Source organism: Gasterosteus aculeatus, chromosome 9 (genome assembly GCF_964276395.1).
Source record: "Gasterosteus aculeatus chromosome 9, fGasAcu3.hap1.1, whole genome shotgun sequence".
Classification (NCBI taxonomy): domain Eukaryota; kingdom Metazoa; phylum Chordata; class Actinopteri; order Perciformes; family Gasterosteidae; genus Gasterosteus; species Gasterosteus aculeatus.
Window position 1 is genome coordinate 20,040,036 of NC_135696.1, and position 22,441 is coordinate 20,062,476.

A 22,441-nucleotide genomic window follows, 5' to 3' on the forward strand; every position below is an offset into this window, starting at 1 on the left:
GTGTCGTCATTCTGCAGCTCCGTCGGCTTAATGGCGTGTTTTTTTATTTACATACATATTTTTTTACATACTATATGATGACATTTTGTAATTCGTTATGAGGTAACATAGTATAACTAATTGTGTCTTTTTTTTTTAAATCCATTATTACATCACATGTCATTTAGCTGACGCTTTTTGGTGATCTAGTCGAGTGTTTTGCTCTCAGTGAGGACGAACGAGCCGTTTATCAGATGCGGGTCGGGATGTCGGGTTTGATGGAACATTCGTGGACACACAACATCTTGTCTTATTTAAATATAATGGCAACATTTGACATACAATTTTCCTTTTTGGTCGACGTTGTCATGACGTGCTCGGACGTCTTATGAAAAGCAAAGTGAGGTTCAGAGGAGTTTGTGGACTTTCCTGAAGGAGAGAAGATGTTTCAAACTTTTGGATAGAAGATATTAACTTGAGCCGCTGCACATGAGAAGCCTTTATTTAGGACTTTAGTGACACTACAAGTTATTCAGCACTGCTCTCCGGCACCCAGAGTCTCTGTTAAGAAACAATCCCGCAAACGACACACAAAGGAAGCGTTTGTTTATTGAACCCTTGAAGGCTCGACGTCATGTGACGGTTCCGAATGAAGTCCTGCAGGAACCAGAGAAACGGAATGAGATGTTCCTGATGTCCCTCGTGGTGTCCTCTGAGGGGAAGCCAGTGCAGATCCGCTGTTCTGTTCCGTGAGAACCCTCCCTCCCTCCCACCTGCAGGATCAGGACCAGCGGACCAACACCTGGTCCCCGTCCTCTATGGAGTAGAACTGAAGAGTCTTCAGGTCACTGTCGATCTCAAACTCGGTCCCCAACTTCTACAAAAAAGAAAAAGAAAAAGTGATGAATGATTCTGCATCATGAATATTCAGACTTTACTGGCATTAAATGCTTCACCAGGATATCGCCGTATGGTTGAACTTCTCTAAATACGATGGAATGAGGTGGACTGAGGGACATCTGACGGCTGATGGAGGTGTTACCTTGGGGCTGGTGTAGGTGAGCTTCAGATCTGCAGCAGGAACCTTCAGCAGTCTGTACAGGAGTCCCTTCACCTTCTGGACCAGCATGGAGGCTGCAGATACAGACACGGGTCAACTCATCCCAGTTTGATCGGGTCACTTAAGGTGCTGATGCGAGCTGACGGGTGAGATGTGCGCGACTTTTGACTTTTACCCAGAAGTTTCTTCTCGATCGGCTCCCGGTCGGCGGCGTCAGGAAACACAAATGTGATCTCTGGCGAGGAAAGACGAGAGGATCAGTGAAGGTAAAATATATATACGTAAGATATTAGCCAATCAGAGAGCAGAAAAGAGGCGGGTCTTACTCAACAGCTGATTTTTCAGGGCAAAGGGCTCCGGCTTCTTCAGCTCTCCTTCCTCTGGAGCACCGTACTCTGAAACACAAGAGCTTCATCATCATCACTTCAGGTCATAAGAGGGGATGTCCAAATAATAATAACCAGACACTTTATTTAACAATCATTGGTGGCATATTGTGATTTGTAGATATATATATATATATATAAATAATGAAGATATGTAATGAGTATATAACAGTGAGTCTGATGGAGGAGAGTTTCCTCGAGCCGCCTCCAGGTGTCAGCACAGAGTCAGGTCGCCGTGCTGGGACTTACTGGCGATGAGGCTCAGGTAGCGAGGGTGCTGGCTGACGAACTGGGCGCTGGGCCGCCTCCCCCCGCCCGCCTCCAGCCACTCCCCCCCAAACATCTTGATGTAGTCGATCTCCGCCCCCCTCCTCTCTTTGTGGTGGATCTGATGGGAATCACGGCAGCGGGTCAGCACGGCGACACACACACACACACACACACACACACACACACACACACACACAGGTTCATCTCACCTCACAGTTGTTGAGGGAGACCAGCCCTCCCAGTTTGGCGATGAGCAGCTGATTGGCTGTTTTGGGGTTTCCGTCACTGCTCACCAGTTGGTTAGAGTGACACAACAAGTGAGTCAGACGGGGAAGCTTCGCCAGTTCATTCACCACACACCACTGAGGGGGAGAGAGAGAGAGAGAGAGTTGGCCAAAGTGACCCACACTAACACACACTGATGTGTGTGTGTGTGTGTGTGTAGCTGCACAGACCTCGGAGATGTTGTTGTGCTCCAGGTTGAGCTTCGTCAGCGCTGGGAACATGTCTGTTTGACCACCTGCAGGACGGACCAATGAGCAGCAGTGTTGAATATTAATTATTAATTCATTAAAAACAATGTTAACTGAGGATGTGAAATGCGTGGTCGTATTATGAATGTGTGAGTTATTATTAGTAGTATTTTTTACCAGGAGCAGCATCATCAAATCGAATGTCGGACAGTCCGGTCTTGGACAAGTTCAGGTACTCCAGTCTGCAATAAAGCAGCTTTATATTTCATTTCAGAAGCTTTCCCGAAGAAAAAAAACAGCTGAAAAGAATATTGCAATTTAATATTTTTCTTACATCGTTCATCCCTAAATTCAACAAACAAAGAGTCGGTTTGATTGAGACGTCTGAGGGGCCTGATCTCTATCTGTGGAATGCTAATATTTACAAATAGCTCTCATTGTGATGAAGGCTAAGAATAACCGCCGGTGGTGCTGTGTGGGCGTGTCTCTGCGCGCCGTACCTGAGCAGAGCTGCCAGAGCCGGCACGGTGTGCTGCGCTAAACGGTTACCGGACACGTTGAGGCTCCTCAGGGACTGCAGCACTCCTTCAGGCCTTCGACACACACACACACACAAGCACACACACGCACACCAGAGTTACACAAAGCGCGTGCGCACGTGGGGCGAATCAGGCGCTCGGATCATCACCTCTGCAGCTCCGTGATGTCGTTCTCTTGCACGGAAAGTTCCTCCAGCTGCGGCCACATGGGGGCGCACTGCAGGATCTGAGGGGGCAAATAACAACATGACGCTAAATCATTAAATGTTGCCAAGAATTGTTTGTGTAAAATAAATATGTCTGTCAAAATGTGTGTACAAATGCATTGATGATATATGTACTTATACTTTTTTTTCTGTGTACAAAGCAAATGTAAAGGAAAAACCAGAGAAGGAGGCTAGAATGCTGTCATGGGGGCGAATGGTCGGTTCGCCGTGCCGCCGCCTACCTGCGGCCAGGTGAGCTCACAGCCGTTCAGGGCGAGCACTCGCAGGCCGCGGAACGACCGGCGGTGGGCGGAGACGTCGGCGGGCAGACGCAGCCTGTTGTTCCTGTGAAAGCGTTGAGAAAAACAACAAGGAGAAGCGCTCAGCGAAGAGACAGAACGACGACATCAAGACCCGACAGAGCAAACGCGTACATCAGGGTGAGGCTCTCCAGATGCTCCAGCTGCTGAGCGATGGCCGACACGTCCTCCCAGCGGGACAGCAGGGAGGCGGACAGGTCCAGCACCTGCACGTCTGATCCCCGCCGTCAAGGTCACACCCTTTTCATATACATATATACATTAATATATTCTACATCTACTACCATGTAGGAGCTGGTGAGTCTGTGAAAAGATACTTGGCGTCGTTTTCCTGATCTCTCCATCGGCCCCCGGCCCGTTCACCTCGCAGCTGCCCAGCAGCGCCGAGGGGAGGCTCTCATAGCTGCAGAGACAAAATGAAAAATGACATGAAGAAGTTCCCTGAGCCGTAACCCTACTTCAGAGCCCCCCCTCCTCCCCCCCGAGAGAGGACGGCGAGGAGGTCGTACCTGCGCTCCGTGATCTTGCCCCACTTGACCTTTTTGGGGCCGAAGCTGATGTCGTTGCTCGTCACCTCCTCCGCGTCGATCTGGTACACCCGAGCCACAGCGGCCAGGAAGTCCACCCCCAGGCCCACCTTGGCCGGGCGGACAAAGGAGCCTCCACCGGGGCGCCTGAGAACCATCAGATCAGGCGATTTCAAATAAGCGAGTGGAAAACACGCTCGTCGTCAAAGCGGAAGATGGCGACTCGACAACTCAGAAGCACCTGCAGGTGAAGTACTGGACCCCCCCGTGGGCGCCGTCGTGTTTGCCTCTCTGCGGGTTGTCCCACTCGACGCCGAGCCACAGCCCTGAACGCACAACGCAGACATAAGTGCTGGAATGATGGAACTCGGCTTCTGACGACTGCACTCGCGTCTGGGGAGGAACTCCACTCAAAGTGTGGTTACCGGTTGTCTTTAAGTCCCCCCAATGGGCCCCGGGGGACTTTTTAAATGTTACGCTGTCTCTCTCAGAGCCACTGTTATTTTACTAAAAGCCAAAATGTCAAAATAAAGTGCAGTAAGTCAAATGTCTCAGGCACCAAATCACTCAATTCTAAATAATATGACATTTATTTTATCGTGTTAGAATTATTGATGCCATCTTGTGTTCATTACTTTAATTGAGCGTATTTGAATGACATTATACACAGCAGGGTGAATTCCGCCAAAGAATCCGTAAAGTTTCATAACGAAGTCATAATCATAATAATAAATAAACATAATACGGTTCATATTTCAACAATCTGAATCAAAAGCTGTCAAATAAATGTAATAAAAAGCTGCACATTTCTCTCTGAGGAGTAACAGTAGTATAAAGTACCACAAGTACTGGAAAACTAATACTTAAGCTAGTAACGTTACTTCAAACCAGTACTGAAGGTAGTAACGATACTTCAAACCAGTACTGAAGGTAGTAACGATACTTCAAACCAGTACTGAAGGTAGTAACGATACTTCAAACCAGTACTGAAGGTAGTAACGTAACTTCAAACCAGTACTGAAGGTAGTAACGTAACTTCAAACAGTACTGAAGGGAGTAACGATACTTCAAACCAGTACTGAAGGTAGTAACGATACTTCAAACCAGTACTGAAGGTAGTAACGTAACTTCAAACAGTACTGAAGGTAGAAACGATACTTCAAACCAGTACTGAAGGTAGAAACGATACTTCAAACCAGAACTGAAGCTAGTAACGTTACTTCAAACCAGTACTGAAGGTAGTAACGTTACTTCAAACCAGTACTGAAGGTAGTAACGTTACTTCAAACCAGTACTGAAAGTAGTAACGATACTTCAAACAGTACTGAGGGTAGTAACGATACTTCAAACCAGTACTGGAGGTAGTAACGATACTTCAAACAGTACTGAAGGTAGTAACGATACTTCTTAATGTGCATCCCACCGAACCTCCATCAACCGGGTCCGGGGGATTTTTTAACCCACCTTCCGTCGGTGGCACCGGGCCCACGTACAGGACCGAGGCCCGCTCGCCGTCGCAGGAAACCCGCCTGCCCAGCAGGTCGGTCGGTACCGCCGGTCCGTCCGGTTCGGTCCGGTTAGCTCCCATCGAAGCCCCGCTTTCTGTCATGAGCGGCACAATGAGTCGGTAGCTCGCGCCGGATGTGAACCACGATCCCCCCAAAGGATGAAAAACACAATATAAAGGGAGTAGATTACTGCGGCGGGTTAGAGTAGATAATATAGATAATATATAATACAGGTGTTCTAGCTGATGCCTCGCGTGCAGGTCAGCGCTGCAACCCAAAACATTAGACGTCTCCGGCTCACCGGAAGCGACGGATTACGAGGTTGCACCGATTTTGCACAAATGTTTTCACAATTAAACGGATGGTAAACACGTATGATATGAAATATACATGTAAATGTACTAACTGTGTCTTTAACCCCTATGGTTCCCGATATGATGTGTCTGCAGCGGTCCGTTTGGCGATATTAAATCAGCGTTGATGTAAGAAAACGGAACCATTGTGTCGCAGGGATGTTGTTCCTACCGGATATGTTGTGTAGTCGTACAGGCCGTTTGCTGCTGAGGAAAACGTGTGAACGTTTGTGAAAAATACTCTTGTTTAATCGGCGGTAAAGTCGTAGGATTTGATTTATTTGTTTCTCCTGATAAATTACTCGTTTTTTAATAACATAATAAACAGAAACCAACATAATTTCTCGGGATAATCTCCCGAAGAAACCATGAAGAAGAAACTCAAGAAGAGGTTTGTTTACACGTTTTTTATTCCCTCGAATATTTTATCTTCATTCAGGCGAACGAAGATAACATATTATAGAATATATCAGCCCGAAACGGAACCTTAAAACTACTAATATCACACCGTATAGGTCCTGCATGAAGTATATGTATTTAAAATAAATCAGGAAAATGTACTTACGTGTTAAAAACATTAAAATGAGTGATCAATGGTTTGTTGAGGTGTAACTTATAGCTAAAACACATCAGCTGAGGTTTGTTGTGTTGTCCAGCCAGCAAACCAAACCTCAAACCCATATTACTAATATTTTCCAGAGAGGGACATTATTAAAAGCAGCAAATCACCCAAAAAATAACAGTTTGGTGGTTGTTTTTTCTGATGAATTAATCAACCAAAAGTTAAGCTCTACATTTTCATGTATTATTATTTCTTCAATCAGCTGCAGAATATGATAGAAGCTTAAGCTATTTACACATTGTATTCAGCACAATTATGTACGCTACAGAGGTATAACATTTCACTGGGATCCATGTGGTTATTATAAGACTCAAACTGTGTATTCTGGACCCTTGTGACAAAGATCCATTACCTGTTCCTTCTTCATTTCAGTGTCGAGGCGTTGTCGGGGCAGCTGGCAGCTGACTACGAGGTGGGTCAGGTGTCAGGCAGTTTGTTCAAGAAGAAATCTGCAGCCTCCGGATCGCTGTCGACTTTATTCAGCACCGCTGCACCGACGGGGGCGGTTCTGTTCCAGCCTCCACCGAAGGTAACTCACAGACAGACGTTTAGTGAAGAACGACCCTCAAATCAGCGCTTCAGTGACAATGTGACATTAAGATAAACTAAGACTTTAACATTTAACAATTTTACGGCAGCCTGTTCAGAAGAGCACAGAAGCAAAGGAGCGACAGAAGGAAACTCCAGAGGTCAAAGTTCAGTCCAGTCAGACGCTACCTAAGCAGAAATCAGATGCCGACCAGCAGCTGGAAAACAGGTGAGTTTAGAATCGGTGGATTCGTTAATCCACACAGTTGTCTCCTTCTCTTTTATTTCTTGCTTGTTCTTGTCCCCTAGTTTCCTCCCCAACGTTGGTACATACTCTCCATTATTTTTCTCATCCTCCTCTGTCGCCTTTTAGGGAGATCAGCTTACAGAACGCAGACGAGGACGAGCGAGGGAAGGCGGCCTCCGCTAGAGGGAAGAAGAGGAAAGTGCCGGAGGAGGAGGAGGCGGAGGCGGGGAACAGTACGGAGCACTGGGTGCTGAAGAGGCAGAAGCTGAAAGCCCAGAAAGAGGAGGAGGCCATAAAGAACAAGAGGACGGTGTTTGTTGGCAACCTTCCCCCGAGCTGCACCAAGAAGGTACGCAGTTGAAATGGAGTCCAGTTTAAAACCAGGATTTCAATGAACAAACTCAAGAGATGTGAAAACATGTTCAATGACGGAACATTTGGCTTCTGCAGCGTCACTGCTTTTAAGTTTAAATGTTTTATTCCTGCATGAGAGGGTTAAAAGGCCCTTTGTGTTTCAGACGCTGTGCGCCCTCTTCAAAGATTATGGATCCATCGACTCCATCCGCTTTCGCTCTGTGGTAAAAATACAACACACAAATAATAAATAAATAATGCCAAGTAACAGCTGAGCGCTGGTCCGCCTTCTCTCTCTGCTTCTGTACTTCACCGCTGTTGTTTGTCATTATTTAAGAGGGAGGAAGAAAGAACCAGGTCTTCCTTTGTTGACTCTCGAACATAAACGAGTGTTTCTATCCAGTGAAGCTCGTGTAACTCGAGTCCATCGGTGAAACGGTAACGTGGTCTGCTCTGTTCGCCCCCTGCAGGCCAGAGAGGATCCCGGCATGTCCCGCAAAGTAGCCGTGATCCAGTAGGTTTTTCTGTCTGTCCAGTTCAGAGTGGATGAACGACCAGAACTTTGACTTTTCTTTACTTCACAGACGCAAAGTCCATCCCCAGAAGACCAGCGTGAACGCCTACGTGGTGTTCTCCAGCGAGGACGCGGTCGCCCTCGCGCTGGAGAGGTCAGTCTTTGAGCCGAGGCGCCGTGTGAGCGCGTGTGTGTGTGCTCGCTCGGCCAACAACCCGCTTTTCCTCCGCTTGTCTCCGCCCACAGGAACGGCCTGGAGATCCAGAAGGACTTTCACATCCGAGTGGACAAGGTGGCGGACGGATCCAGGGTGAGTGTCCGAGCTCCCGTCTGTTGAAATGTTGGAACCCGTTGAACGTGTCTGCTGACGTGGTCCTTGTCTTGCAGTACGACAACAAGCGCTCCGTGTTTGTGGGGAATCTGTCATTCGGTGAGTCTCTCTCTGGTTGGATGTCGGACCCTTGTGTCTGAAGTCAGAGTGTAACCTGCTGTGTGTGTGTGTGTGTGTGTGTGTGTGTGTGTGTGTGTGTGTGTGTGTGTGTTTAGAGATGAACGAACTGGCCTTCCGGCAGCACTTTGAGGACTGTGGCAAAGTGGAGGCCGTACGACTGGTGCGGGACCAGGACTCTGGATTCGGGAAAGGATTCGGCTACGTCCTGTTTGAGGTACGGCGACCCGGGCGGCGCCTTTTCCTGTTCCAGCTCTTCTTGTCTCGATGTCACGGCGGGTTTCACGTGAGACTTTCTCTGTCGGTCTCTCCGCTGCAGAGCTCCGACTCCGTGCAGCTGGCGCTGGAACTGGACGGCACAAAACTGGACGGCAGACCCCTCCGGGTGAGGAGGGCGGAGAAACAGGCGAATAAAGGTGGCGGCAGAAGGAGGACCGGCAAGGGCCCCGTGAAGGGCCCTGTGTCCCGTCAGGAGAGAGCAGGCCGGAAGAATTTCACCGGAAACCAGCAGAATCCGACCAAGAGCTCCACCTCGTTCAGAGGAGAGATGGTGGATCCGAACAAAAAGAGCCAAAAGAAAGTACTGAAGAAGAAGAAGAGGCCGAAGCCCAAAAAGAGAGTTCATATCTGATATGCGATCTACATCTCGTAGAAACAGAAAAGGTGTGAGGACGAATGAAAAGTCAAAGGATGAACCAAAAGGAATGAATGACCATCGTTGATGTGGATTCGTGCCACGTGCGCATTTGGAGAGGTTACGTCCGCACAACTAAAGACACAATCCAGAGGACAGACGAGTCATTTCAGCTCTAGATGTTTTTCTGATTGACTCACATTTATTTGTTCACTTGACGTATGAATTTTGTGTCGACCTTCGGATACAAAAAAATAACATTAGTCGCTGACTGCTTGTCATGCTAAGCTAAGCTAACCGCATTCTGCCTCTTAGCTTCATATTTAACACGGATGTGCTAGTTATTGATCTTCTCTTCTGTAACTTTGTGAGAAAATCAATAAACACGTTTCTTTATATGTTGTTGTTGTTATTATTATTATTGATGCTGCGTTCACAGTTAAATAAAAATGCTTAAAACCTGTAAGTTCACTGGAACAAGTAACTAAGCAGTTTAAATTGAATCTGAGCTAAAAGGTATGACAGTATTTTATGAAAATGTTCAGTTATGAAAACCTCACTGCAGCCACCAAGTGACACCTACAGTTTAACTGCATTTCATAACATTTTCACCTTTTAATGAGTTCAGATTAATTAAACGAACGTAAGTGACTCATGTCCTCAGAAGACTCTGAGCTGCGTATGAGAGGGACACCAGGGACAAATATTATGAGGCTCACGTGACTGACTGGAGGCAAAAAGCATCACTCCAGCAGTCAGCATGAATCAGAGGAGGAAACAAACCTCACCTGCTGATGACGCTCCAGTAGGAGGCGGAGCTACACGGAGGGGCGGAGCTTCTACGTCACTCTCCAGAAATGAAAGTGAAGTTGGTCAGAGAGGCAGACGCGCTGCAGTGAAGACAAGTCTCCGTGTTTCTCTGAGAGAAAAGTCAAAGTGACGTCATCAGGTGTTCCTCAGCAACACAGCAGAGTCTCTTCAGAACACTGGTGAGTACAGCTGGTCACATTTACACCTTCAACAAGCAGGAAGAACACACAACTTGTACTTTACTCAGGCAGGAAGTTCCTCTCTGTTCACTTCCTACTTGATAGAATGTTAACAATAAAACCACGTGTGTTTATCCACAGTCCCACGATACAGTAACTCAGACTAACAGCTTCAAACTGTCCAGGACTTCAGTCACTTGGAGCTGAATCTCTGTGCTTTAAACTTTAGTGTCTCTCTGTTTCCTGATCCCTTCCTCTGTTTCCTCTTGGTGCGTCACGTTAAACGTGTTCCACAGCGAACCTGCTGGAGGCTTTTAGTGTGAGTCATCTAAATGAGACGCTACGTGTTTGAACGTTTTTCTTCTCTTCCACAACATGTGTAGACATGGCTTCTGCAAACTATGGTCCATCTGAAGATCAGTTCCTGTGCTCCATCTGTCTGGATGTGTTCACTGATCCAGTCACCACATCATGTGGACACAACTTCTGCATAAACTGCATCAATGAACACTGGAACACCAGCGACCAGAACCTGTGTCCAATGTGTAAGAAGGACTTCATCACCAGACCTGATTTGAGGGTCAACACCTTCATCTCTGAGATGGTTGTTCAGTTCAGACAGTCTGCTCAGCAGAAAGCCAGCAGCAGCAGCTCAGAGCAACAAGAGTCCAAACCAGGAGAAGTTCCCTGTGACGTCTGCACTGGAACCAAAGTGAAGGCCCTCAAGTCCTGCCTGGTGTGTGTGGCCTCCTACTGTGAGACTCACCTGGAGCCTCATCTGACAGCTTCACGCCTCAAGAGACATCAGCTGATGGACCCTGTGGAGAACCTGGAAGGCAGGATGTGTACGAAGCACGATAAACCTCTGGAGCTGTTCTGTAAGAGCGACCAGACGTGTGTCTGCATGCTCTGCACTGTTTTAGACCACAAGATGCATGATGTTGTTCCTCTGAAAGAAGAATATGAAGAAAAGAAGGTTGAGCTGAAGAAGACAGAGGCTGAAATCCAGCAGATGATCCAGAAGAGAAGACTGAAGATTCAGGAGATCAAACACTCGGTCGACCTCAGTGAGGAAGATGCAGGCAGAGAGAAAGCAGAAGGTGTTCAGGTCTTCACTGATCTGATGGAGTCTGTTGAAAGAGGCTTGAAGGAGCTCCTCAATACAATAGAAGAGAAGCAGGAAACCACAAAGAAACAGGCTGAAGCTTTCATCAGAGAGCTGGAAGAGGAAATCTCTGAGCTGATGAAGAGGAGCGCTGAGGTGGAGCAGCTGTCTCTCTCTGAAGACCACCTCCATCTTCTCCAGTCCTCAAACATCCATCAGCCACCACCCACCAAGGACTGGACAGAGGTCAGTGTTTGTCCTTCATATGAGGGGACTGTGGTGAGAGCTGTGTCTCAGCTGGAGGAGACACTCAGTAAGAAGATGAAGAAGTGGTTTGCTGAGCTGAAGAGGGTCCAGATGTTTGCAGTGGATCTGACTCTTGATCCTGAAACAGCTCATCCTCGTCTCATCCTGTCTGACGATGGGAAACAAGTGAAACACCTTGATGTGAAGAAGAAGCTTCCAAACAACCCAGAGAGGTTTTCTAATCGGTTATGTGTTTTAACAAAGCAGAGTTTCTCTTCAGGCAGATTCTACTTTGAGGTTCAGGTTGAAGGAAAGACTGAGTGGGATTTAGGAGTGAACAGAGAGTCAGTCGACAGGAAGGGATTCATCTCACTCTCCAGTCTACTGAGTCCTCAGGATGGTTACTGGATCATATGTTTGACATATGGAAATGAATACAAAGCTCTTGATGATCCTCCAGTTGTTCTCTCTGTGAAGTCTGGTCCTCAGAAGGTGGGGGTGTTTGTGGACTATGAGGAGGGTGTGGTCTCCTTTTATGACGTAGAAGCTGCAGCTCTCATCTACTCCTTCACTGGCTGCTCCTTCACTGAGAAGCTCTTCCCGTTCTTCAGTCCTGGGTATTCTATCTTTGGTAGAAACTCTGCTCCTCTGATCATCTCTCCTGTCGGAGTAAATTAATCATTCTCTGATTTCATGTGATCATTTTATTAATTAAAGGGAATAAATGTACATATTTTATATAAATACTGTATGTTTTTCTCTTTATTTCTGTATCATGACCCTTATGGAGAATATCTATTTCAACCTTTTGAATCCAGACTGTTTTATTTTCACTAAATATCCAAAGCTGAAGTTTGACTTTGAGTAAATCAGCAAAACAAATTATATCTGATGTGAAGCCTCTGAAAACATATAGTTGAATATTTAATATTCTCATGAACGCCTCTGACCTTTCCATCATGTTCACAGAATACACTTTGTGTTATTGTTATTGTGCATGAAAGTGAATTAATAATATAGATGCAAATGTTCTTTCTGTTGTCACTTTGGCTCATTATGATTTGTTTTGTGAAAATGTTTAAGATGACTTATAAATAAAGATAAGTGATTGTAAACAAAGAAACATACATTTATACCTTATAAATAACTTGAACACTGACAAGAAATGACAAGTTTACACAAGTTATATTCTATGAAAAATGAATTATTCCCTGAGGCTCTTTCACAAACTGAAGAGGTTTATTCAGAAGCATAATGCTGATATATTCTTACATTTATCAAGTTACTCTCATACTGCATAAAAGGTCAATGGACAAAGTGAATTAATAATATAGATGCAAATGTTCTTTTGGTGTGAAAAGTGGTTTGAATTATTTAAAGTCACTTTGGCTCATTTTGATTTGTTTTGTGAATATTTGTAATAAGACTTAAAAATAAAGATGAGTGATTGTTGAAAAAAAGGAAACATACATCTCTTGAACAAGTTACTTTTGCCTCATAAATAACTTGAACTGAACACTGAACAGAAATGACGGTTTACACAAGTTATATTTATATTCATGTTAATTAAAAACGTCTTGTTTAATGCAGGAAACATGTCCGAGTTCTTTGTTTATTGATCACGTGACAATTCGTCAGTGTGAACGACACGAGTTCCACAGAAAGATCAATTCTAACGTGAGTTAATACACAAGGTTGATGAAACTGTTCAGTGGCTTCAGATACTGAGGAGAATCCACTCGACTGAGAACCAGCAGCAGAATAATAACCAAATACAACTGTAATTATACACAAACGCTGATCCACAGTTTTCCTGCTGTAGTAACAAAGTATTTATTTGGTGCCGGAGAGCAAAACCATGAACTTAAATGATGTAACAAGAGTTTAGCAGCTGAGCTGTAGTTGTTGGAGCTGCACAGGCTGTTATTCATGAAGCAGCTTCATGAGTTTATGACGTCATACGTGTTTGTCTCCTTGATGACACGTGCACAGCGACTGGACCACGTGGAGGAGGCGTGACCTCCTTTAGATACAAAATCACCTCACAAGACAACTTCAGAGTTCCTTCACGTTTCTTTTTATTTTCCTAAAGAGGGTCGTCCTCTTTAAAATGACTAAACAAAACATTTGATCACTTTTTAAAAGTCGAGAACGAACAGAAAGACGACCGATGACAAAGAAAAACACACAATAAATACTTTGGAGCATCCGAGCAAAGAGAAGATTCCTGTTTGTGATCTCATGAGAAGCAGGAAGACGGTCGGTACCAACACGTCAGACGGTGTAACCCGGGTACATGAGGCTGTCAGCACGTGTGCTGCACCACCCAGAAGGAAGGAGCCCCTTCACGGTAACACGCTCCACCTGCAGAGTGCACGCCTACGTCATGACCCAGAGACTCTGAACGCCACAAAACGGGTCATTCAGGTTAAAAAGAACTAAACATCACTGTCATGGATGAACCAGTAGTAAAGAAACGAGTTCCCCTTCAGGAAGTGATGGACGGCGGCCCGGAGCGATGGAGGCCGAGGCGTCGGGGGGGACGTCTTGGAAGGTCCAGATGATGAAGATGAGGGTGAGGGTTTGGGGGGGTCGTCTCCTCTCATTCTATATCGTCCTCGCTCAGACTCTGTGCACTCACGATGCGCTGCAGGAGCAGAACAAAGACGATAAACATTTTTTCTCGTGTTCTTTCTGCGTGGAGGACAGAAGGACCCGTAAGGTCCAAATGAAGGACAAAGAGACGTGTCCCCCTACCTGGCTGATGCTGGGCAGTTTGGTGAGGAGCATCTGGAAGACGGGTGGAGGCAGAGTCTGCTGCAGCACCTGCAGCAGCTGCTGAGGCTGACCACACACGGCGATGGCGTTGGTCAGGTGGTCCACGCCTTTCTCGTAGTCTCCTGAGGAGCACAAGGACGCGAGGTGAAGACGCATGTCCTCAATGGGCTTCTTACAGTGGTGACGTCTCACAGAAAGTCACTCCTAATTTTCAGTTAGTTCCTATGAAAGCCGTCTACGTTCTCCTTGGAATAAGAACTAGAAACAATAGACTCAAACTGTGAAGGTGTTGTTACCCTGAGCCAGAAGCTCCTCCCCCAGCTGGATCTCCTCCAGGAAGAACTTCTGCACCGCCTCAGCGTCCTTCAGGTCGGGGAGCTGCAGGACAAACAAACTCAGGTCCTCACAGGAAGTCGTCACACGGTGAACAGTAGTGAGATCTGATCTGAGAGCCAGCTGATCTTCATCTGCATGCTGGGAGCAACAATCTGTCAAAACTCCACCGTCCAATAAGGAGCCAGAGAAAAGCCACCAGCTGATCAATAAAGTCCTCTTCAAAATAAAAGCATATTGAGGGTGACTGTTAAATCATCATACTCTTTCTTTTTATCGTTACATGTCACAGGAGTGTGATCGCTCCTGGTCGACTACTTCTGTCTTAGTCGCACACATCGTTGAAGTTGTCGTTTGCATTTGGGAAACGTGGGATTGTTTTTACAAACGGTTTCAAATCAATTGTGATTGTGAAGTTTTTCTGGTTAACTTTATCATCTTTTAAAAGTGGCAGTATTTGCAAAAATAAATTTACATAATGATCATTGATGGTAATGTTGTGTTGTAAAAACTGAGAAGAACATCTCAGCTGAGGAGCCGCTGGTTTCTGCAATCAGGCCACAGAGCGGCCCGTTGACCACCCAGTTACTGTGCCTTGCTTCCACCAACGAATTCCTAGAACAATGGCTGCCTACAGGTATTTATGCAGTTCAGTAGAGGTGTGGAAGTTAGTGTCCACGCTCCTGGACATGTGACCCCTGGTGTGTTCAAGGCGAGTCGTTATTCAGAGAACATGGTGGTGCAATGAGGTATTACACTGGATGGTGCGCTCACTGTAACTCGGATTGCAAATGTCTCTCGGTCAACATCAGGGGTTCTATCAAGTATCACATGCATGCATTTTGGTTGGTTACATTACATTGAATACAATCATAGCTGAGTATTGGTATTATTCCGTTGATTAAATCACAGTGGTGTTACACTATTCTCTTTTCTTTATTGATTACATAGTTTCAGAATCGTGGCTGTATCCCGGTGTACACTGAATGCATTTTATTAACGGGTATAATTTATGCACCGGGTTGCCAGTTTCTTTATAATAACCAACAATCTTCTTGGGTGCTTGCGGTGGTTATGACTCTAGTGATAAGAGTCCTGATGCAGAGGACGCAACAGCATCCGCCTGAGACTAGAATGCCGGCCATAATGGAGACTGCTATCACAGCAATAAACAACTGTTTGCATTTACTAAATCATGAGTGCAATAACCCTGAGAAGGTGTCGTCAAGCTTCTCACACGTTCTTCAGTGAGAGCTCTCAGCGGTGGTTCACTGCTCAGAGGCGGAGGTGGTTTCTCGACCATTCTCAGGGTGTCTCTCATGCTGAATGCTTGTTGCTGTCCATGAGGTCTTGTCAGTGGAGCCGCTTGGAAACTCACCATCACTGTGAGGTGGTCTGGGAACGGCCGAGGGGTTTGCTTGGACCCTTTCTGAATCTGTCCTAGTCTTGCTTCCGGTCCCCCTGGAACAGTGCTGGTCTCGTGCTGTGGTCGGTGCTGGTCTTCTTCAGGTCCAAGCAGAGTCTGGGCTGAGGAGGTCCTTCCTCTCGGCGGGATGACGGGTGTCCGGTCACTGCTCACGGTTCCCTGTGGCGCCGCTCATGTTGTCGACAGGAGGGCTCTCCTCCTCGGCGCCACGCGGGTTCAAACCTCTCAGCGCCAGCAGGGGAAATGTTGCGTCTTCCAGATCCTGCTCCTCTCATTAGACACCCCCCCCCCCTTGGTATTCCCATAGCTTCCATTCTACTTATTGATGTGGCTTTTAGGTTAATGTTGTTTATCCGCTCTTGGTGAAGGTATTCCCGTCTGTTGTTCACTGTGTCTATAGTTTTGTTTTTGATGAGCCGAGTCAATACTGTTGTTATCTTAAGAAGTGCAATTCAATGGAAAGGTGATTTTCTCTTTCACTGTCGGCCCACATGTTCAATGTTAATATCCATCACGCCCGTGTGCTGTGGGATACACATGCAAGACCTACAGGACTGTTAGGAGGGCATTTGAATATTCAAAGTCTTAAAATGGATCGAATTAAACATCTTGTTGTGGATTCAAACCTGGACCTTCTGCGTCCCTCAGAAACGTGGCTGCATATAAACTCGCCCCCTGCTGCTTTGTATGTGCGTGGATACAATATGTTTAGAAGGGATGGATCTACTGGTAAAGAAGGAGGAGTAATGTTTTACATTAAAGAACAACTTAACTGCAGCCACATTAAGTGGTCTACTGATGTCCAATTGGAATGTATTGTTCTGAGTGTCCCTATCATCTCAAATGCATTTGACTCTAATCTGTCTCTACAGACCGCCGTCGTCCAAATGTGAATTTTATAATCATCTCAATTCCATGTTAAAGGAATGTGACTTTGACAAAGAGGTTATATTAATGGGTGATTATTATGTACATTGGGAGGATAAGCCTAAAACGTACGATGGATCGCTTTAATATGAGCCAGTTAGTGAACAAACCCACAAGGATAATCCACTCTTCTCAGTCCAAGATTGATTTGATTTTTTTTAATCAATAAACCAGAAAGAATGATCAAAACACGCAATATGGTAACTGGTTCGTCTGAGCATAATTTAATACTCTTAACAAGAGATGTTTTAATATGTCGACTACCAGAAAGGCTTATCAATTAAGACCACCTAAAAGTGACCACAATGCGTTTGAGGATGCTCTGCAAGGAATCGACTGGAGCAACTGTTTAACGGGTGCAAGTGTTGAGGAAGTCAGCAAATTCTTCTCATCCACAATACAGAGCGCAGGTAACCGTTTGCTTCAAAAAGCCAAAGTTAAACTAAATCAATGAAACGCACTTCCATTGGTAAATAATGACATCTGGAATTTACTGAGAAAACGTGACTGTGTTAAAACTGGCACTCAAGTCTAAATTAGGAAATGAAAGGCAGAAATTCATAATGTTGAGAAACCAGGTAACGAAAGAAGTTAGTTATTTTTTATTAAAGTCATTGATGAAGCAGGAGGTAATTCCAAAATAATATGGAATAATCTAAAGAAGTTAACAGAGCAAGATAACAGCAATTCAATGAAGCAGCTTAAAATGAAAGTGAACGGGCGCCTTAAACAGGATGAAGTAGTAACTTTGTACAGCTTTCAGTTCATACTTTATCAATTCACTTTAACTCAAAGCTCCAGTATTCTTAAGTCCTTTGCGTGTCTTTTCACACCTCCTTGTGTGCGTCGACCCATTTTTCTAGACTTGCGTCAAAAGCTACACAAGCCTCCTGCTAACTACGTCCTTTACGGAGTCTCACATTTCCGTTTTCATAGCACACTACCGCCATTATCAAAACGAGGAATGTTTACGAGAGAACGGATCAGATTGAAGAAGCTTTTGAGGGAAGAAATGCGTAAATGTGAGCGCTGCTACAAGCCGTCATTGGCGGACTATAAGGACGCCGGACGGCCTCTGATTCATGGAGGGAGATCTGCTCATTTGACGTCAATGACGTCAATTGAAGTCTTGAAACCTCGGCTAGAATCAAGTGAAGAGGAGAAGCTATAATCAGCAAAGAGAAATAAGACGCTGCAGAACAAACTTGTTGCATGTGTTGTGAAGGCCCACATGGCTGAGTACAACCAAACGGAGGCTGTAGTGGTCATTTGTCCTTGTTACAACAAGTCTTTCAATCAAAGGGCCGCTGCTGCACCTAGTTTTTGTTTCCTTTCACGTAGTAAGAAAGCGTATTTTCTTGTTGTTATTTATTTCATAGAATCCTTCCTATGCAGCGCTCTGTCACTCTGTCTCACTGGTAAAACACTAGATGTCACCCAGGTGCATGCTGGTCCTACCTGGCTATGCCCTTAAATAACCCCCAGGTGCCCAATGTATTACCCAATTAATTAGTGGTCCAATTCCCCAAAACTACACATACTTTGTGACAAAATGATTAAACCAATTACAAAAAGCTGTCTTAATACTATATCAACAAACAATAATATTTAAGAATAAATAACTAAATAATAGCTCCCACAAAGGCAATCTGGAGGCTTGGTGGTGGATGGGTGGTACCACCCCAGAGGGTTCTCACAGGGAACTGCTCCCCTCTCTAGTTTATAATATAATCTCCTAAATGATAACTTATATTCACTGTGACCTGTTTCTGACGGCTCTTTTCCAGTTTGTGTACCACTGTTTACCCTTGTAAGGCCAGTCTCCCACAGTATTAATACATCACAGTTCAGTTTAATACAACGTTAGTATGTTGGCACCTTGACCCACAGTATGTAGCCGAACAACTGCTGTTGTTATGCTGCCTAAACGTTTAAACAGAAACTTGGTTTTCAAGCCGCTCAGCCACTTCCCGGACGGTCGAAGCGCGTCTAAAAGCCTGCTCGCAGCTTTTAGACGCGCTCTACAGGAGCGATGTGCTGGGGATCGATTGCTTCTGTCTCGCTACTGTACTTGACCAATCCCGCTCAAGCATGAGGATTCTATCGCCCTAGCTCATTAACATACGGACACAGAAATACAGACATAAACGAATGCAGAATTATAGAAATGTAGAAATAGATTTATTTAATTATGTCCTGTTTAGGTACCAACTTATATTTATACATTTCTGTATTTATTCTTTTATTTAAACATTTATTTATTTATATTTGTCATTTTTTGTCATTTTTAGCTGTGAGTTCTAGCAGCAGACTTTGTCTCTCTCTGCATACTGTTGATGACTGAATCCTCCAGCAGTCAGAATGAATCAGAGGAGGAAACAAACCTCACCTGCTGATGATGCTCCAGTAGGAGGCGGAGCTACACGGAGGGGCGGAGCTTCTACGTCACTCTCCAGAAATGAAAGTTCGTTGGTCAGAGAGGCAGACGCGCTGCAGTGAAGACAAGTCTCCGTGTTTCTCTGAGAGAAAAGTCAAAGTGACGTCATCAGGTGTTCCTCAGCAACACAGCAGAGTCTCTTCAGAACACTGGTGAGTACAGCTGGTCACATTTACACCTTCAACAAGCAGGAAGAACACACAACTTGTACTTTACTCAGGCAGGAAGTTCCTCTGTGTTCACTTCCTACTTGATAGAATGTTAACAATAAAACCACGTGTGTTTATCCACAGTCCCACGATACAGTAACTCAGTCTAACAGCTTCAAACTGTCCAGGACTTCAGTCACTTGGAGCTGAATCTCTGTGCTTTAAACTTTAGTCTCTCTCTGTTTCCTGATCCCTTCCCCTGTTTCCTCTTGGTGCGTCACGTTAAACGTGTTCCACAGCGAACCTGCTGGAGGCTTTTAGTGTGAGTCATCTAAATGAGACGCTACGTGTTTGTCACCAAGTTAGCAGAGCGTTGTTAGCGTGCTGCTCTTTATTCACAGCATGTGGACACATTCTGGACTGGTTTCAAAATAAAACTATTCATGAAAACTATTTTAAATAAAACATTTTTCTTCTCTTCCACAACATGTGTAGACATGGCTTCTGCAAACTATGGTCCATCTGAAGATCAGTTCCTGTGCTCCATCTGTCTGGATGTGTTCACTGATCCAGTCACCACATCATGTGGACACAACTTCTGCATAAACTGCATCAATGAACACTGGAACACCAGCGACCAGAACCTGTGTCCAATGTGTAACAAGGACTTCATCACCAGACCTGATTTGAGAGTCAACACCTTCATCTCTGAGATGGTTGTTCAGTTCAGACAGTCTGCTCAGCAGAAAGCCAGCAGCAGCAGCTCAGAGCAACAAGAGTCCAAACCAGGAGAAGTTCCCTGTGACGTCTGCACTGGAACCAAAGTGAAGGCCCTCAAGTCCTGCCTGGTGTGTCTGTTCTCCTACTGTGAGACTCACCTGGAGCCTCATCTGACAGCTTCACGCCTGAAGAGACATCAGCTGATGGACCCTGTGGAGAACCTGGAAGGCAGGATGTGTACGAAGCACGATAAACCTCTGGAGCTGTTCTGTAAGAGCGACCAGACGTGTGTCTGCATGCTCTGCACTGTTTTAGACCACAAGAACCATGATGTTGTTCCTCTGGAAGAAGAATATGAAGAAAAGAAGGTCGAGCTGAAGAAGACAGAGGCTGAAATCCAGAAGATGATCCAGAAGAGAAGACTGAAGATTCAGGAGATCAAACACTCGGTCAACCTCAGTGAGGAAGATGCAGGCAGAGAGAAAGCAGAAGGTGTTCAGGTGTTCACTGATCTGATGGAGTCTGTTAGAAGAGGCTTGAAGGAGCTCCTCAAAACAATAGAAGAGAAGCAGGAAGCCACAAAGAAACAGGCTGAAGCTTTCATCAGAGAGCTGGAAGAGGAAATCTCTGAGCTGATGAAGAGGAGCGCTGAGGTGGACCAGCTGTCTCTCTCTGAAGACCACCTCCATCTTCTCCAGTCCTCAAACATCCATCAGCCACCACCCACCAAGGACTGGACAGAGGTCAGTGTTTGTCCTTCATATGAGGGGACTGTGGTGAGAGCTGTGTCTCAGCTGGAGGAGACACTCAGTAAGAAGATGAAGAAGTGGTGTGCTGACGCTGAGCTGAAGATTGTCCAGATGTTTGCAGTGGATCTGACTCTTGATCCTGAAACAGCTCATCCTGATCTCATCCTGTCTGACGATGGGAAACAAGTGAAACTTGGTGATGTGAACAAGAAGAATCTCCCAAACAACCCAGAGAGATTTTCTATTTGGCTCTGTGTTTTAACAAAGCAGAGTTTCTCTTCAGGCAGATTCTACTTTGAGGTTCAGGTTGAAGGAAAGACTCGGTGGTATTTAGGAGTGAACAGAGAGTCAGTCAACAGGAAGGTATTCATCCCACTGAGTCCTCAGAATGGTTACTGGACTATTCGTTTGATAAATGGAAATGAATACAATGCTCTTGATGATCCTCCAGTTGTTCTCTCTGTGAAGTCTCGTCCTCAGAAGGTGGGGGTGTTTGTGGACTATGAGGAGGGTGTGGTCTCCTTTTATGACGTAGAAGCTGCAGCTCTCATCTACTCCTTCACTGGCTGCTCCTTCACTGAGAAGCTCTTCCCGTTCTTCCATCCTGGTTTTTATGACGATGTTAGAAACTCTGCTCCTCTGATCATCTCTCCTGTCGGAGTAAATTAATCATTCTCTGATTTCATGTGATGATTTTATTCATTAAAGGGAATAAATGTACATATTTTATATAAATACTGTATGTTTTTCTCTTTATTTCTGTATCATGACGCCTTATGGAGAATATCTATTTTAACCTTTTGAATCCAGACTGTTTTATTTTCACTAAATATCCAAAGCTGAAGTTTGACTTTGAGTAAATCAGCAAAACAAATTATATCTGATGTGAAGCCTCTGAAAACATGTTGAATATTTAATATTCTCATAAACGCCTCTGACCTTTCATCATGTTCACAGAATACACTTTGTGTTGTTGTTATTGTGCATTAAAGTGAATTAATAATATAGATGCAAATGTTCTTTTGGTGTGAAAAGTGGTTTGAATTATTTAAAGTCACTTTGGCTCATTTTGATTTGTTTTGTGAATATTTGCAATAAGACTTAAAAATAAAGAGTGATTGTTGAAAAAAAGGAAACATACATCTCTTGAACAAGTTACTTTTGCCTCATAAATAACTTGAACTGAACACTGAACAGAAATGACGGGTTTACATAAGTTATATTTATATTCATGTTCATTAAAAACGTCTTGTTTAATGCAGGAAACATGTCCGAGTTCTTTGTTTATTGATCACGTGACAATTGGTCAGTGTGAACGACACGAGTTCCACAGAAAGATCAATTCTAACGTGAGTTAATACACGAGGTTGATGAAACTGTTCAGTGGCTTCAGATACTGAGGAGAATCCACTCGACTGAGAACCAGCAGCAGAATAATAACCAAATACAACTGTAATTATACACAAACGTTGATCCACAGTTTTCCTGCTGTAGTAACAAAGTATTTATTTGGTGCCGGAGAGCAAAACCATGAACTTAAATGATGTAACAAGAGTTTAGCAGCTGAGCTGTAGTTGTTGGAGCTGCACAGGCTGTTATTCATGAAGCAGCTTC

General features: G+C 44.9%; 5 protein-coding genes across 7 annotated transcripts; 3 read left to right on the forward strand and 2 right to left on the reverse strand.

The window, feature by feature from the left end:
- Window positions 1-465: 465 nt before the first annotated feature.
- tbce (tubulin folding cofactor E) lies at window positions 466-5,582 on the reverse strand. Of its 2 annotated transcripts, none has more exons than XR_013450520.1 (16): window positions 5,225-5,580; window positions 4,002-4,086; window positions 3,743-3,907; window positions 3,551-3,636; window positions 3,348-3,447; window positions 3,156-3,258; window positions 2,857-2,933; window positions 2,669-2,761; window positions 2,346-2,410; window positions 2,151-2,215; window positions 1,905-2,057; window positions 1,675-1,813; window positions 1,371-1,434; window positions 1,215-1,274; window positions 1,022-1,113; window positions 466-856 (listed from the first exon to the last, which is right to left on the reverse strand). XR_013450520.1 is itself a non-coding variant. In XM_040186891.2 (16 exons), the coding sequence occupies exons 1-16, from the start codon at window positions 5,367-5,369 to the stop codon at window positions 761-763; spliced, it is 1,593 nt and encodes a 530-aa protein (XP_040042825.2). In that variant the 5' UTR covers window positions 5,370-5,582; the 3' UTR covers window positions 466-760. The 2 variants fall into 2 exon arrangements, 1 of the variants encoding a protein (XP_040042825.2); XM_040186891.2 differs by having other exon boundaries at window positions 1,366-1,434; window positions 5,225-5,582.
- Window positions 5,583-5,775: 193 nt separating this feature from the next.
- Window positions 5,776-9,366, forward strand: rbm34 (RNA binding motif protein 34). The gene is made up of 11 exons (XM_078079638.1): window positions 5,776-6,012; window positions 6,616-6,772; window positions 6,882-7,000; window positions 7,145-7,367; window positions 7,537-7,596; window positions 7,843-7,886; window positions 7,957-8,040; window positions 8,133-8,196; window positions 8,274-8,316; window positions 8,433-8,551; window positions 8,654-9,366. The coding sequence occupies exons 1-11, from the start codon at window positions 5,990-5,992 to the stop codon at window positions 8,963-8,965; spliced, it is 1,248 nt and encodes a 415-aa protein (XP_077935764.1). The 5' UTR covers window positions 5,776-5,989; the 3' UTR covers window positions 8,966-9,366.
- Window positions 9,367-9,760: 394 nt separating this feature from the next.
- On the forward strand, window positions 9,761-12,773 carry LOC120825310 (E3 ubiquitin-protein ligase TRIM21-like). The gene is made up of 2 exons (XM_078079632.1): window positions 9,761-9,957; window positions 10,341-12,773. The coding sequence occupies exon 2, from the start codon at window positions 10,343-10,345 to the stop codon at window positions 11,984-11,986; it is 1,644 nt and encodes a 547-aa protein (XP_077935758.1). The 5' UTR covers window positions 9,761-9,957; window positions 10,341-10,342; the 3' UTR covers window positions 11,987-12,773.
- A 589-nt stretch (window positions 12,774-13,362) lies between these two features.
- LOC120813324 (mitochondrial import receptor subunit TOM20 homolog) lies at window positions 13,363-15,740 on the reverse strand. Its single transcript, XM_078080006.1, has 4 exons — window positions 15,657-15,740; window positions 14,383-14,560; window positions 14,066-14,208; window positions 13,363-13,955 (listed from the first exon to the last, which is right to left on the reverse strand). Exons 1-4 carry the CDS (start codon window positions 15,738-15,740, stop codon window positions 13,911-13,913), a joined length of 450 nt encoding a protein of 149 aa, XP_077936132.1. The 3' UTR covers window positions 13,363-13,910.
- A 3,430-nt stretch (window positions 15,741-19,170) lies between these two features.
- LOC120813325 (E3 ubiquitin-protein ligase TRIM39-like) lies at window positions 19,171-21,958 on the forward strand. 2 transcript variants are annotated; one of them, XM_078079639.1, is made up of 2 exons: window positions 19,171-19,361; window positions 19,854-21,958. In XM_078079639.1, the coding sequence occupies exon 2, from the start codon at window positions 19,856-19,858 to the stop codon at window positions 21,494-21,496; it is 1,641 nt and encodes a 546-aa protein (XP_077935765.1). In that variant the 5' UTR covers window positions 19,171-19,361; window positions 19,854-19,855; the 3' UTR covers window positions 21,497-21,958. The 2 variants fall into 2 exon arrangements, with proteins under 2 accessions (XP_077935765.1, XP_077935766.1); XM_078079640.1 differs by having other exon boundaries at window positions 19,200-19,361; window positions 19,887-21,958.
- Window positions 21,959-22,441: the final 483 nt, after the last annotated feature.

What these genes read in the sequence shown, in the direction of transcription:
- tbce (XM_040186891.2), bottom strand. Translation starts at nt 5,369, where the DNA reads ATGACAGAAAGCGGGGCTTCGATGGGAGCTAACCGGACCGAACCGGAC. An exon ending in GTCCAGTACTTCACCTGCAG is followed by an intron (nt 3,908 to 4,001) that starts GTGCTTCTGAGT and finishes GATGGTTCTCAG; the next exon opens with GCGCCCCGGTGGAGGCTCCT. An exon ending in GTGAGCTCACCTGGCCGCAG is followed by an intron (nt 2,934 to 3,155) that starts GTAGGCGGCGGC and finishes TTGCCCCCTCAG; the next exon opens with ATCCTGCAGTGCGCCCCCAT.
- rbm34 (XM_078079638.1), top strand. Translation starts at nt 5,990, where the DNA reads ATGAAGAAGAAACTCAAGAAGAG. An exon ending in AAGAAGAAACTCAAGAAGAG is followed by an intron (nt 6,013 to 6,615) that starts GTTTGTTTACAC and finishes TCTTCATTTCAG; the next exon opens with TGTCGAGGCGTTGTCGGGGC. An exon ending in AGGTGGCGGACGGATCCAGG is followed by an intron (nt 8,197 to 8,273) that starts GTGAGTGTCCGA and finishes CTTGTCTTGCAG; the next exon opens with TACGACAACAAGCGCTCCGT.
- LOC120825310 (XM_078079632.1), top strand. Translation starts at nt 10,343, where the DNA reads ATGGCTTCTGCAAACTATGGTCCATCTGAAGATCAGTTCCTGTGCTCC.
- LOC120813324 (XM_078080006.1), bottom strand. Translation starts at nt 15,740, where the DNA reads ATGAGAGACACCCTGAGAATGGTCGAGAAACCACCTCCGCCTCTGAGC. An exon ending in GAGCTCTCACTGAAGAACGT is followed by an intron (nt 14,561 to 15,656) that starts GTGAGAAGCTTG and finishes TGTTGCTCCCAG; the next exon opens with CATGCAGATGAAGATCAGCT. An exon ending in GGAGGAGCTTCTGGCTCAGG is followed by an intron (nt 14,209 to 14,382) that starts GTAACAACACCT and finishes TGTGCTCCTCAG; the next exon opens with GAGACTACGAGAAAGGCGTG.
- LOC120813325 (XM_078079639.1), top strand. Translation starts at nt 19,856, where the DNA reads ATGGCTTCTGCAAACTATGGTCCATCTGAAGATCAGTTCCTGTGCTCC.